The 13935-nt window shown below is 36.9% G+C and overlaps 1 protein-coding gene across 1 annotated transcript in view; it reads left to right on the top strand.

Moving 5' to 3' along the window:
- Positions 1 to 13935, top strand: part of Gpr158 (G protein-coupled receptor 158) — a 503792-nt gene that overhangs the window by 228539 nt on the left and 261318 nt on the right. Inside the window, exon 4 of the mRNA XM_004641901.3 lies at positions 2771 to 2994. Within this exon, the coding sequence (XP_004641958.2) occupies positions 2771 to 2994 (224 nt within the window). The remainder of the gene's footprint in view (positions 1 to 2770; positions 2995 to 13935) is intronic.

Below are 13935 nucleotides of genomic sequence, written 5' to 3'. Positions count from 1 at the left end.
GCCTCACTGCATCGGCAATCCTCTATACATCCCCAGATCAGGGATCAGTTGCCAGATAGGCCTGACTCCGGGTCTGAGAGTTCCCCGTTCCTGAGTGCAGTCTAGGTCCCTCCCCAACTTATCCCAAGAGGGGATCGTAAGACTTCCAGAAACTGCGAACCACGGAGCCACCACATCACACTCCCTCAGAAACTTTTCCAATGTCCTATTACTCAACTTCAATTTTCGTGCATGCAACAGCTCCTTCAGAGCCTGAAAAACTGGGTGCAAAGTGGAAGCACCCATGATGACTGATAATACTTTCGGTTTAGTTCCTTTTCGGTTTTAGTCCGCTCGTCAGTGAACTCTTGCTTTCTCTTATCTACAGAGAAGCGCCCATTACCTGGGCTGTCCTCACTCTAGGTGAGACTCCCGCTCCCCCTGAATTAGGGAGCGCGAGTTTTACTCCCCGCTCTAGGCGGACCCCACTTTACCTGGGTCATCCTCACTCTAGGTGAGACTCCCGCTCCCCCTGAATTAGGGAGCGCGAGTTTTACTCCCTGCTCTAGGCGGACCCCACTTACCTCGGGGCTTACCAGTACCGTTCGCGCAGGGCTCCAACCAGCAACGGGACTGCAGTTCCCGGGTTTCGTCACCACTTGTCACGTGCAGCCTTGGCAGCAAGAATGACACGACCACTGGTTGGTTTTCTGCGCAGCTCTTTATTGTTTTCTTACATCCGTCTTCTTCTCTCTGAGGCCCCTGCTCTTAGTTTATAAGTCTCAGGGCTTCCAACCATAGGGTGCCACGTATGCACTGTCCATTGGTCCAGGTCTGCGGAAGCAATGCCTTAGCCCAAGCCTTGGCCATATATGGAGTTGTTTACTCCAGGAGCACTCACCCCTTGAGGGTGTGGAAGGCAGAAACCGGCGCCATCCTAGGGCGCGGCTACATGCAGCTCCCTACAATCTCTGACAAAACTAAATGAAAAAAGGGAATACAAATGAAGGAGCATTTTGTATCTATATGTAGAAAACAGGATAGATATATAGATACTTTCGCTTAATTCAATGAGAAAAAAGATTTGTACTAATAGTGTTTGGACACAATATCATGTCTGCATCTTGTACTATGAATAACCACTACGAAGACAACAATATGCAGTGTATGAATTATTGAAACTGTCCTCCTAATCAGTTTTGAAACTGTCTCATTGCCATTTGTCTGTCAATAAAGTTAATTAAAAAAATACAAGAGGGACAAGAAAAATCTAAGGTTTTTGGAAAATAAGGAGTAATATGCAATCAATACCCAATCTTGCATAACTGTATCTGATTGCACTATCTTAAAAGTCAATGAGGTATAAAATCTTGAAGTCCCATAGTCTTTCCTCAGTCATCACACTTGATCACATCCAACATTTCCTAATTAATTTGAGATTTATATTATGACATCGTAAATACTTCTGTTGTCAGGTGTCTTCCTCCTTACATTCTCAGTCATTATTTCACTCACTCCCAGATCTTGCAAATTCTTTGTCTAATACTGATCTTGCTCCTACATTGCAGTCTTACTACATTATTATTATTACTCAGATATTGTGTTTCTTCTAGACAATGAGTTGGCCCTAAACTTGAAACTGTCTGAACAAGGAACTTACCGTTCCACTCAGTCCTTCTTAACTCACCTTTTTTTTTTTTTAAAGAATATTTCCTTGTTTTCTGAATCATAATGTCTTTTTTAAAAAGACATCACATTTCACTGTAGTTTTGTTATTATTTACTAAGGAAAAGTAGATACATATATTTCAAAAAGATTGTGAAGTTTTAACTAAATTTGAAAGATGAGACTTTCTGCTAGAAAAATGTTATTAAATGGAAAAAAAAAACCCTTTCTTGTGAATTCCTCAATCAAAATTGTGTTTTGCATTACACTGGGTGAATATTCACTAATGTCTTTTATGTTGAGCTCATAGTTAGAAATGTTTGAGCTTTTCATTATTTGTTACTAGCTGAATATTTGCTGGTGATAAAGCAAAGACTACAACTAAAAATAATTCTTAGGTATTGGGCTTCAAGCTAACTCCCATTTGATAATTGAAAGAGAAGAATCTAAAATTAGATAGGGGATCCATAACAACAGTTAGCAAACAGTGTGGAAATTCCTATGGGTATGCGAAGTGGGAAATTACATAATAGCTTGTAAATATGGACTGGATTCTAGGCAATTGCACACTGAACAACTGTTGTTTAAGTACCATTTTATCCAATTTAGTCCTAATGAACTTGGTAGATGAGATCTCTGCTGAATTAAAGAGCAATCAAAGACTCATTTTAGATTCTGTGCCATCTAGGTCAAGAAGTTTCATAAGTGATCTAAGTGATGAGTATATTTACTTAATACATAAAAGACATCAACTTTCTTATCCTGCTTTTGGTTAATTCTTTAATGAGTATGCAGGGATGAGATTTGTTCTTTAGGGAGTATCATCATGTGGTGACTGGTAGATGAAGATAAAAAAACTCAGTAGACTATTTTCTGCCCTCAGGAGTTTCATTTCCATTTTTGCTAATTTTTCTCAATTACTCTGAGTGAGGATTTTAAAATCAAAGGCATCAAAGAATTTTGAGTCAAAAGGCAAAGTAACTCTGTCTCTCTCCTAGCTGAAGAATTAACAGAAGACCTATAGTAACTGCGAAAACTGAAGAGGCAAGCTGTGCTTTCACCCTGTGCTCTGTCTTACCTGTCTCAGATTGGCAAATGATCCCGTGGTTTTATTTGGAAATTTCAGGAATGGATTCAGATCATCAGTCTTCAGGAAGTGCAAAAGGTGTGTCAGAAGAAACCCATGTCTGCCTGCCCTGCAGAGAAGGCTGTCCCTACTGCGCTGATGACCGTCCATGCTTTGTCCAAGAGGATAAGTATTTGCGACTTGCGATCATCTCCTTCCAAGCCCTGTGTATGCTGCTGGATTTCATCAGCATGCTGGTGGTTTACCACTTTCGCAAAGCAAAGGTAAAAACAGGTACCCTGGTTACGATTTCCTTTTTAGTATGGAGTAGCCTCTATTTTTAAAAGCAGAATTTTCAAGTCCTACTACCTCTGTGCTCAGGAGAAATCTTTACTTGTATGAGTGATTTAGAGCATGAAAATCATATTCCTAAAAATTGTATTTCTTTTTCAGCAGAAATAAGGATTTAATAACATACCTTAGCATATTCTTTTATAGGGTGCTTCTGCCTCTTTAATGTGGGCTTCAGTGATTAATTGCATTGAAGGACTCTTGATAACATCTCTGTTATCTCAAAAGAAATGTATTCTCCCTGCACTCAAAGTATTAATTTTTCATTTTTAGAAGCTTTGTTGTATGGTGTTTTACTTTTCTCTTAGTCATGTTTTAAGCTAGTAAATGCCTTAACTATTTTTAAGCATATTATGCTCTGAGAAATAAACTTATTATAACCTTACATTTGGTCTTGCTGTAGTGTCTCAGGACATCAGTGATCCTTTGAAGACCTCAACTTTTGAGAGACTCTGTTCTTTGGTCCTGTTCTAAGAAGCCAGTGTACACCAATATAAGCAAGTGTATGCTTTTCAACTAGGAGTAGACAAAATAGTAACATGTCCAGGGCAGAGTTTTGGAAGGCAGCTCTATCCAAGGGTCTCCCAGTTGATGAAATATAGCCAATACTATGTTAGAATTTATGATTCTTCTGTTTACAGGAGGTTGTTTACACTGTTAAAAATACTAAGACTGAAGTTTTAGCCTTTTCAAATTTAGACTGCTAAATTTGAAGGATATCTTCATGTTGGCAAGGTTTTACAGATTGGTGTAGATTATATAGTTTCTTGAAAATATAAAGTATTCTCATTAGAAAATTTTTGAAAAGCAAGTCTGTGGATAGTATTTATTACAAAGCCTCAACTTAACTTTTTACAAAGGCTCTATTAAGATTGTAGGATGGATTCATTCTGTTAACGTTATAGGCTTTTGTAGTTATTTTAAATTGTTTCATTAACAGAAACAAGCAGCACAAATTAAAATTCACTTTGAGTCAGCAAGAAAGTGCAAGCAGGCAAATTGCTCTTCATTTAACTAATATATGTCTGTCTTTTGCAATGAACTACGAGTTAAATCCTATACATAAAAATAGTAAGCAAACAGAGTGAGGAAATATGTAATAGTAGGTAAGTTAATTGGGGCTTTAGGAGCCCATCAGTGACAGAACAGGGAAAATGGAAAGGTCTACTTAGTAAATTGCTCTGAAATCTTCTGATATAATGAGCTCATTTAGACAGCAGATAATGTATAGTTCTTTATGAATCTTAATTGATGTTAATCATTAGTGATTGCTGTGCTAAATAAATGAGTCAGTGATACATAGTGGTTAGACTCTCACCTTGAATACTGAGAAATCTATGATATAACTTCTGGCTAGATTGATGTCACAGTCTATATTAATGTTACTCAACTTTGACAAAATTATTACCCTTTCATATTTACCTGAACTTTCACATAAAATGATACATTATTAACCAAACTTATGAAACTAGATAACATATGATTTTGTCAAGTTTTCTCTAGGCACATAATAGTTAGAATAAATAAATTTGACTTTATTTCATTTGAGAATGGTCACTTTTTGAAAAATGTAATGTAATGAGATAGGGATATGAGTTAACAAAGTCAATTATTATAACTTATTATGTACATTGAAAAGGGAAAAGTTGAATGTATTATTCTTGTGATTTCAATTATAAAAAGGAGTGGATTAATTTTAAAAACAATAAAATATACCCAAAATAGAGATTATAGATTCAGATCATTTAGAATTTGGGTTGGCTCTGTGATGGGATTCTTGTGTCTTTGCAACATTTGTATAGATGAAATATTAATCTGATGAGCCCTTTTGGAGAAATATTTTCCTGAGATATTTTCCATTACATTCTCACTCAGTGACAAAAGAACAAAAGATATTTAATGTATCAGTTTTCATTCATTTTGATGAAAGAAAAACAGATCACTTGCAATATAAATGTAGTGTAACAAGGGAAGCAACCCACAAACTCTGAAGCCATTTTGTGTCAACTTAAACTCCGTCTCAGTCCCTTGCAAACTGTGAGGTTCTAAGACAACATTTTACCCAGGTTTATCCTAGTGTTTCTGCTCTCTAAAATGGGGTTAAGATACTGTATAAAATTTTTGATTCAAAATAGAGCATAGACCTAAATAAGAGAGCCAAAGCTATGAAACTTTTCTTGGATAAAAACATGCATAAATCTTTATGACTTTGGTCTCAGGAATATTTTAGGTATGACATCAAAAGCATGAATGACAAGAGAATAAATAAAATTGAACTTCATGGAAACTGAACACTTGGATATCAAAGGATGTCATCAAAAAAGGATGACAGAAAATATTTGTAAACCTTATACAAAATATATACAGAAATTGTAACTAAACAATGAAAAAACAAAGCCAATTTTAAAAATAGACAAAGAATCTTAGTAGAATTTCTTCAGAGAAGATATACAAAATGGTTATTAATGCTCTGAGGCTATAGGTTGCTGCCATATGAAATTGCTTTCAAGGGTTCATGAGATAATTCATGTAAAATATCTTACAGTCTGTAGTAGGCATTCATATGCAATTGTTTTGTCCTTTTTGATCTCTTTTTAAAATTAATGGGTTGCGGAGATAGCTCCACAGTCTAAGTGTCTCCCTGGGACTCGCAAGGTCACAGATCCAATCCCTGGTACTACATGCCCTACCAGCCCTGCATGTCATGCTGGCCATTGAAACCAGGTGTGGTGACACACACCTGTAATCCCAGCACTGGGGAGGCTGAGATAGGAAGATCATTACAAATCTGAGCTGCGTAGCAAGACTCTGTACCAAATAAGTAAGTAAGTAAGTAAGTAAATAAATAAATAAATAAATGGCTTAAAAAGTAAAATTAGTAATCCATGTGTATTTCCCATTTTGGAGGCCAAATATGATGTTTATAATATTTGAAAGTGTAAGGGATTTGAAAATATACTTTTAGCTATTTGAAGTAGACATCTAAGCTCAGTAAGTGCTAATTCATAGTCCTAAATGAGACCACACACATACTTCTATGCTGAAAATCTTTTAAAAATTTACTATGCATTTATTTATATGTGGCTTTTTATCCTTTTAGATTATTTTAAAAATAATTATATGTGCAAATAAACTAGTTTATCTATCTATTCATCTATATTATAGATCTTTCTAGGAAGGTTCAATTTTCATACCCCCTTCCCCTGTCTCAGAATAAAACATTAAAAAAAGGCTGAAGAGGTAGCTCAAGGGAAAAGTCCTTAGTAAAATCCCAGTACTTGGGATGAGGGGGGAAAAAAGAAAAAAATCAAGAACTAGGATGGTATTACCTATTATTTCATATATTAGAAAACCCAGTTACTGAACCTCTGAGTTGTCCAGGATAAACAGTTAGGTTGGGAAATGTACATACTTATAATTTATCTTATTCTAGCACATGAAGAAACACTTCCCAGAGACTAGATGTGGAAATAAATATGTTGAAGCTAAATAAAAATAAGGATAGAAAAATTATTTGAAGTACAGTGTGAGATGAAATTATGTAATGGTAACTGGATTCTACAAGGGTAGATATACTGTTTTAATCCAGTGCCAGAACAAGCAGCCTATGTGGGGCTTTCCAGCAGCAATGCTAATGAGAAAAAATAACCAAAGCAAATGAACAGTCAGAAGATGAATTGCAATGTCTGTAAGATAAAAGTTAGCCAGTCATTGAGAGGAAGCTCAAACATTTCTGTCACTGATTCTTGGAAGAAAATTCTCCTGTAGATCATCATATAGAGAATATTGTAAAATGTAGTGAATGATAAATATCCTTACATAGGATATGGTAAAATTTTATAGATATATTCATGTTAATTTTGTCAAATATATGCAAAACATTTGAATGCTTAAACAAAGCTCAAACAAATAACTTTTATGTGGTCTAACGTACTAGTGTTTGGTGTTCACACAGGAATGTTTTTGGTGTGATGAGATTATGAAGTTCTATATGTAACATGCATGCTACTACCACAAGATTTATGAGAGATGCATGACGATCTTTCTCATTTCACCCAGAATCAACCAAAACATCATGTTATAGGGACACTTGCCTATGCATGTTCGTAGAACCACTATTGATAATAGCTAAATCTTGGCAATAGCCTGTCTTCCCACCAGCAGACAAATAGACAAAGAAAATGTAGTATTTGTGGACAACGCAGTCCTACTGTGCCATTAAGAATGGTAAACCTGAATCATTTGCAGGAAAATGAGTGTACTTTGAGACCATGATGTTTAGTGAAATAAAGCAGGTGCATAAACTTCAATATTGCATGGCTTTTCCTGTATGAGAAAAATCAAAATATAAAGAGCAAAATAAAAGATGGATAATAGGAAGGAGGTAGATCTTTTGCAAAAGGGCAGGGGACCAAGAGGTGGAGCAAGAGAAAAGGGGCAAAACAAATGAGACTTAATTTCCCTCAAGGAATATAATCATGAATGCAAAAATGTACAGATAAAAAGAAACTGGGTAAGAAAGAGGAGCACCAAGATGGTGGAATGGTAGCAGCAGAGAAAGAGCTTCTCTGAGGGTTACTGTGCAGATGCTGGAATATAGCAATATGAGGAAGACAAGAAGGAATGAAGTGGACCCCTGGACCCAGGAAGAATCTGCAGTGTAAATTGAAGCCTGCAGAGAGAATGAAGAGAGAAACTTCAATGAAGAAACAGGAGGTAGCTGGTAGCACTTTCTCCAAGCTGGGATTCACTGTGTAAGAGAAGAGATTCAAACCTGAGGACACACAGTGGCTGCTGGTGACTCCAGAGGCCTCCACAGAGAGACACAGCAGTGGAGAGTAGGAGTGGATGCGAAGGACTGCAATAGCTAGTGGAGAGTACTGAGGGCTCAGTTGTCCTGCATGAGAGTGATTGGTTGTGAGTTATTGTATACAGGGGTCAGCTGGGATCAGAACTCAGAGGATCTGCTGGCTCCATCTAGGCTCAGGCCCAAGGAAAGGGTACTGCAGGCCCAGTGAGTCTGGTCTTGGCCAGAAAAGGCAGGTTTACTAAGATTATTCACTAACCCGCCAAAAAGCTACTGCTGACTTGCTGGGATAAATCTACATGAATCAGGACTTTCTCCATACATTGTCTGCCAGTGACAACAGAGACAAACCTGGAAGTGGACTTTGCTTTTTCTTTGTCTGTCTTTCTCGTTTGTTTCTTGTTCTTGTTCTTCTTGTGTGTTTGTTTTAATTTTTGTTTTTTCCTTCATTGTTTGATCTTGTTTTGACATGAATGTGAATGTGGTTTCTAGCCTCTTTGTGACTCTGACCTCTTCTTTTTCTTTTTATCTTTTCCTTCCAGTCTTCCGCACCAGTTTCCCAAAGTTACCATGATCTCCATTTGTCTTCCAGCCTTACTTCTAATTTTTTTCCTCTTATGCTTTTCTTTTTCTCCCTACCCTTTTAAAATTTTAAATCCTCAGGGAAAAATGTATATATTATTGATTTATATGCTGCATATTTCTCTGGTTTATTTTTGATTTCGTTGTATAATCACAAAGCTATTTCATAGGTTAAACATGTCAAATTAGTGGTTATCTCAGATTGTATTTTCCTAGGCTGAGTTTGATGTATTATTATTATTATTATTATTATTATTATTATTTTGCGGAACCAGGGATTGAACTCAGGCCCTTGTGCTTGCCAGGCAAGCGCTTAATCTACTGAGCTATCTCCCCGGCCCCTTGATGTATTATTACTGCTGATTGTAACACATTAGCCAAAAGTGACATTCTTTTTCTAAATAGCTATTCTTCCTGTATACCTAGACAGAAGTTGGCTAAAGATCATAGAAAATACTGTGTATAGTGCCAAAGAATGCTCAGCCAAGCAGGCAGCAATTTGTCATTCACAACAAATTGAAGATGTAGGATCTTCCAACAGACTAAAAACCCAAACACCAGCTACACTCAGAAGATACTTCAGAGAGGTAGTCATCCCCTCAGGGTTATATATACAAGCAATAAATCAACCCACCATAGGCAATTTACAAGCATCACACTATGTATAAAAGTATAAAAAGAAAGAAAATGAGAAGACAGTTAAACAAGATCCAACCCCAGACATCCAGTTCAACAAAGGCAAGCCCAGGGGGCAATAAAGTGGGTCAATCCAAAAGCTACTCTTCTGGTCTCTCTGAAACAAGAGACCATGAGAAATCAATCTAGCAGCAGCTAGAAGAGGCAAGAAGAATAACTAAAGGATTGATTGGAGTCAATGAAAAAATAGGAGATAGAACAAATAATATAAAAATGTTCAAACATATCACGGCAGAACTCTTCCCTGGCAGGGAAAAAGAATTTTACATACAGTTAAGGGAGGCACATAGAACTCCAATTAGCCATGTTCCAAAAAAAATCTACACTGGTTGTATGTTAATCAAGATTCTACAAATTTAATGCAAGAATAGCATCTTAAAAGCTGTTAGGGAAAAGAAAAAAGTCACCTATAAAGGACAGCCCATCAGAATCACTACAGAATTTTCAGCATAAAACCTTAAGTCAAGGTGAGTTTGGATAAAAGTATTTCAAGATCTAAAGACAAACAAGGGCTGGCAAGATAGCTCAGCATCTAAAGTACCTGCTTAGGCAAGCGTGCAGGGACTGCAGTTTGATCCCCAGCACCACATGCTGCACCAGCCCCGCCCGCAGGGTGGCTGACCTGGCCACAAAAAATAAATAAATAAATGAAAGACAAACAGCCTTCAACACAGATTGATGTACCCTGTAAAACTATCTTTCAAAACTGATGGAGAAATAAGATACTCCCATTACAAAGAACAATTGTGTATATTTATGATCACCAAAGCAGCATTCCAAAATGTTTTGAAGAACATTCTAAAAAGAAGTAGCATGGACACTCCATGGACCCCACAGAAGGAATCCATCAGGCAAGACAAACAGTGGGAGGAGAAAAAGGGCAGGGGCCAAAACAGGAAAATAGTGTAAGAAAAATAAGTTAACGTATATCAGTTATAACCACCACTGATAATGGCCACAATTCACCAATCAAAAGACACAGGCTGACAAAATGAATAATGACAGAAGATCCAATGGTATCCTACATACAAGACACACATTAGTTCAAAAAGAAATTCATAGACTGAAAGTCAAAGATTAGAAAATAATACTGCAGGAAACAGAAACCCAGGGAAAAAGGAAAATAGCTATTCTATTTATAGACAAAGTGAATTTCAAGCCAAGATTGACTGAGAGAAAAAGACAGCCACGACATCTTTTTGAAGGAGCAATCCAAGAGGAAGATATAACAATCATAAATATATATGCAGTAAATACCGTTCACCAAACTATATAAAACAAAAAATCCAATAAGCACTAATATAGTTGTACTGGAGAATCTGCATCAAAAAGACAGATCAAACCAGACACAAAACAACTACAAAATATTAGAACTGAACCAAACTTTTGAACAAATGGACTTAATAGATGTCTTCTGAGTGTTCCACCCCACAACATCAGAATACACATTCTTCTCAGGTACATATGAGACGGAACAGACTCCAAAATAGACCACACACCAGCTCATAGAACATGTGTAAGTAAATGCAAAGGAATTGGTATTATTTTGTGTGTATTATCAGACCACAGTGAAACACAATTGTAAATCAGTGGCCAAAAAAGCACAAGAACTTCATAAACACAGTAAATTAAGTGGCACCCTCCTGAGCAACCAATGGGTCACAGTTGAAATTAAAGAAGTAAATAGATAGTTTGTACAATTAAATGATAATGATGGTACAATATACTGGGACTTATGGGACATAGTGAATGTAGTTCTAAGAGAGAAATTCATAGCAATGAATGCCTAGATCAGGAAAACAGAATGCACAAATAAACTTACCATTGAACGCCAAACCACTAGAAAAAGGAAAAGCTTTTTCAAAAAGCTTGTTCAAATGAGACAATGATAAAGAACAATGTAGAAATTAATGCATTGGAGACTAAGAAAACAACACAAAGAATCAGTTAATCAAATAATTCGTTATTTGAAAGATTAGGAAATCCTTATACAACTTTGTCAAAAAAGGAAAGACAAGACTCAAATCCACACAATTAGGAATGGAAAGGGTGAAATCACATGGACCCTGCAGAAATACAAAAGACCGTCTACACCTGCTTTGAGAACTTACATTCTAATAAGATGGAAAATCTAGGAGAAATGGATAGATTCCTGGATATATATGAATTTCCAAAACTGAATCAATAATATATAAAATCCTAAATAAAACATCAATAAACAAAATAGTGGATATAATTAGAACTGCTGAATTTTACAAAAAACTTTATAGTAGAACTTATGCCACTGTTTCTCAAACTTTTTAATGAAATTGAAAGAGAAGTAATACTCATACATTCATTCCTGGAAGCAAGTATTACATTGATATAAGACCAGAGGGGGAAAAAAAAGAAAAAGAACTAGAGGCCAACTTCCCTCATGAACATAGATTTAGAGATCCTTAATAAGATACTGGCAAACAGAATATAGCAAATCATCAAGAAGATTATACACCATGACCAAGTGGAATTCATCCCAGGGATACAGGGATGGTTCAACAAATGCAAATCAAAAAATGTAACAGCCAAGGACAGAAATCATATAATCATCTCAATAGATGCATATAAAGCTTTTGACAAAGTCTAGTACCCATTCATGATTAAAACCCACAGAAAATTAAAAGAGATGGTCTTTATCTCAATCTTATAAAAGCTATCTATGCCAAACCCTCAGCCAACATCATGCTGTGTAGACAAAAATTGAGAGCTTTCACTCTAAAATCAGGAAATAGACAAAGATATCTACTGTCTTCACTCTTATTCAGCATAGTCCTGGAAACTTTGTCAGAGCAATTACATAAGAGAAAGAAATAAAGGAATAATGATAAGAAAGGAAGAATTTAAACTATCATTGTTGATGGATGGCATAGAAGATCCCAAAAACTGTACTAAAAACTGCTAAATTTAGTAAAATTCCCTAGTGTAGCTAGATACAAATTTAGCACTCAAAAATGAATAGCCCTCTTGTGCATGAATAGCAAATTCACTGAGAGAAAAATTAGGGAAACAACACCTTTCCCAGTAGCATCCAAAAATTAAAAAAAAAAAAAAAAAACCAACCTAGGAATCAGTCTAACAAGAAAGTAAAAATCCTTTACATTAAAAACTATGCTACTATAAAAAAAAGGAGATTGAAACAGATATCAGAAAATGGAAAGATATCTCTTACTCTTGGTTGGGAATAATTACTATAGAGAAAATGGCCATAGTCCCAAAACTGTTGCACAGGTTTATTGTGATTCAAATCAAAATTCCAACAACATATCTCACAAAAATAGAGAAAATAGTACTAAAATTTATTTAGACTCAGGAGATATCTAGAATAGCAAGGCAATTTTGGGCAAAAAATGCAAGGTGTGCAGCATCAGAATCCTTGACTTGAAATTATACTATAAAGCTGCAGTGATAAAAATCACGTGGTCCTGGCAAAAAAGACCCAAAGATCAGTGGAACAGATTAGAAGATGCAGAAACAACTCAAGACACACTCAGCCACCTTGTCTTTTACAAGAGTAAAAAGAGTGCCAAACACATTCACTGGAAGGAAGATGGCCTCTTTTATAAATGTTGCTGTAATAACTGTCGTTGCACATAATCATGATTAAAATTGGACCCACATCTTTCACCTTACACTAAACTAAATAAAATATGGATTGAAGACCTAAATGTTAAAACAGAAATGTTAAATCTGTTGGAATATACAATAGGTAAAACTCTTGAAAACAGTGATGTGGTCAAAGGCTTTATGAAAAATACTGCAATTGCATAGAAATTATCACAAAGAACCAACAATTGGAATCTCATCTTATTAAAAAGCTTTTGCATAGCAATAGAAACCACTGACAGAGTGAGAACTCATAATATGAGGAAAATGATTGCCAGCTTTAACGCAGCAAAGGATTACTATGCAGAACATACAAAGAACTAAAAAAATAAAATAAAAATCTCAGACCTATCAAACTCAAAGATCCAATCCAAAAAATGGGCATCTGAGATGAATAGACACCTCTCAGATGAAAAAAAAATACAAATAGTAAATAAATATATTTTAAAAATATTCAACATCACTGGTCATTTGAGAATTGCAAATGAAAACAATCTCAAGATTCCATCTCATCCCAGAAAGATAAGAAATCTACCAGTAACAAATACTGGACGGGATTTGGGGGATAAGAAACCCTTCACAGAGCCCAGGTCCGGTGAGTGCGTGGAGAGCTTCCTGCTACCCTGCACCTGCAGGACCAGTACCAGCCCAGGCACAGCGTGGGCCAGACACTTTCCCACCCCCTTGGGCCGCCCCCCAACACTCCGCCTTACCTCCCCCACCCTGCCTGCCGAGTAGGAATTTCTGCCGACTTCTGGGAACCCCCAGACCCAGTCCTAGCGCAGGTCCAGTAAATGTGTGGAGAGCTTCCTGCTACCCTGCGCCAGCCGGACCAGTCCCAGCCCAGGCGCAGCGTGGGCCGGACTCTCTCCCAACCCCTCAGGCCGCCCCCCACACTCCGCGTTATCTCCCCCACCCCTCCCACCGAGTAGGAATTTCTGCCAAGTTCCAGGAACCCCCAGACCCAGTCCTAGCCCAGGTCCGCAGAGGGAAGGAGCTGAGCACAGCAGCCAGACCTAAGCCAGAGGCAGCTGGATAAGTCCAAACTCCGTAGAACTCCACCTGAACTTCAGTACGTGTGAAGGTTATAACTACAGCAAAGATCTACAACAAAGGGCAGAAGACAGGGCTACACAAAATGACGAGAAGG

The sequence above is a fragment of the Octodon degus genome, unplaced genomic scaffold, assembly GCF_000260255.1.
Source record: "Octodon degus isolate 3935 unplaced genomic scaffold, OctDeg1.0 scaffold00145, whole genome shotgun sequence".
Taxonomy (NCBI): Eukaryota; Metazoa; Chordata; class Mammalia; order Rodentia; family Octodontidae; genus Octodon; species Octodon degus.
This window is presented reverse-complemented; position numbering and strand designations above follow the sequence as displayed.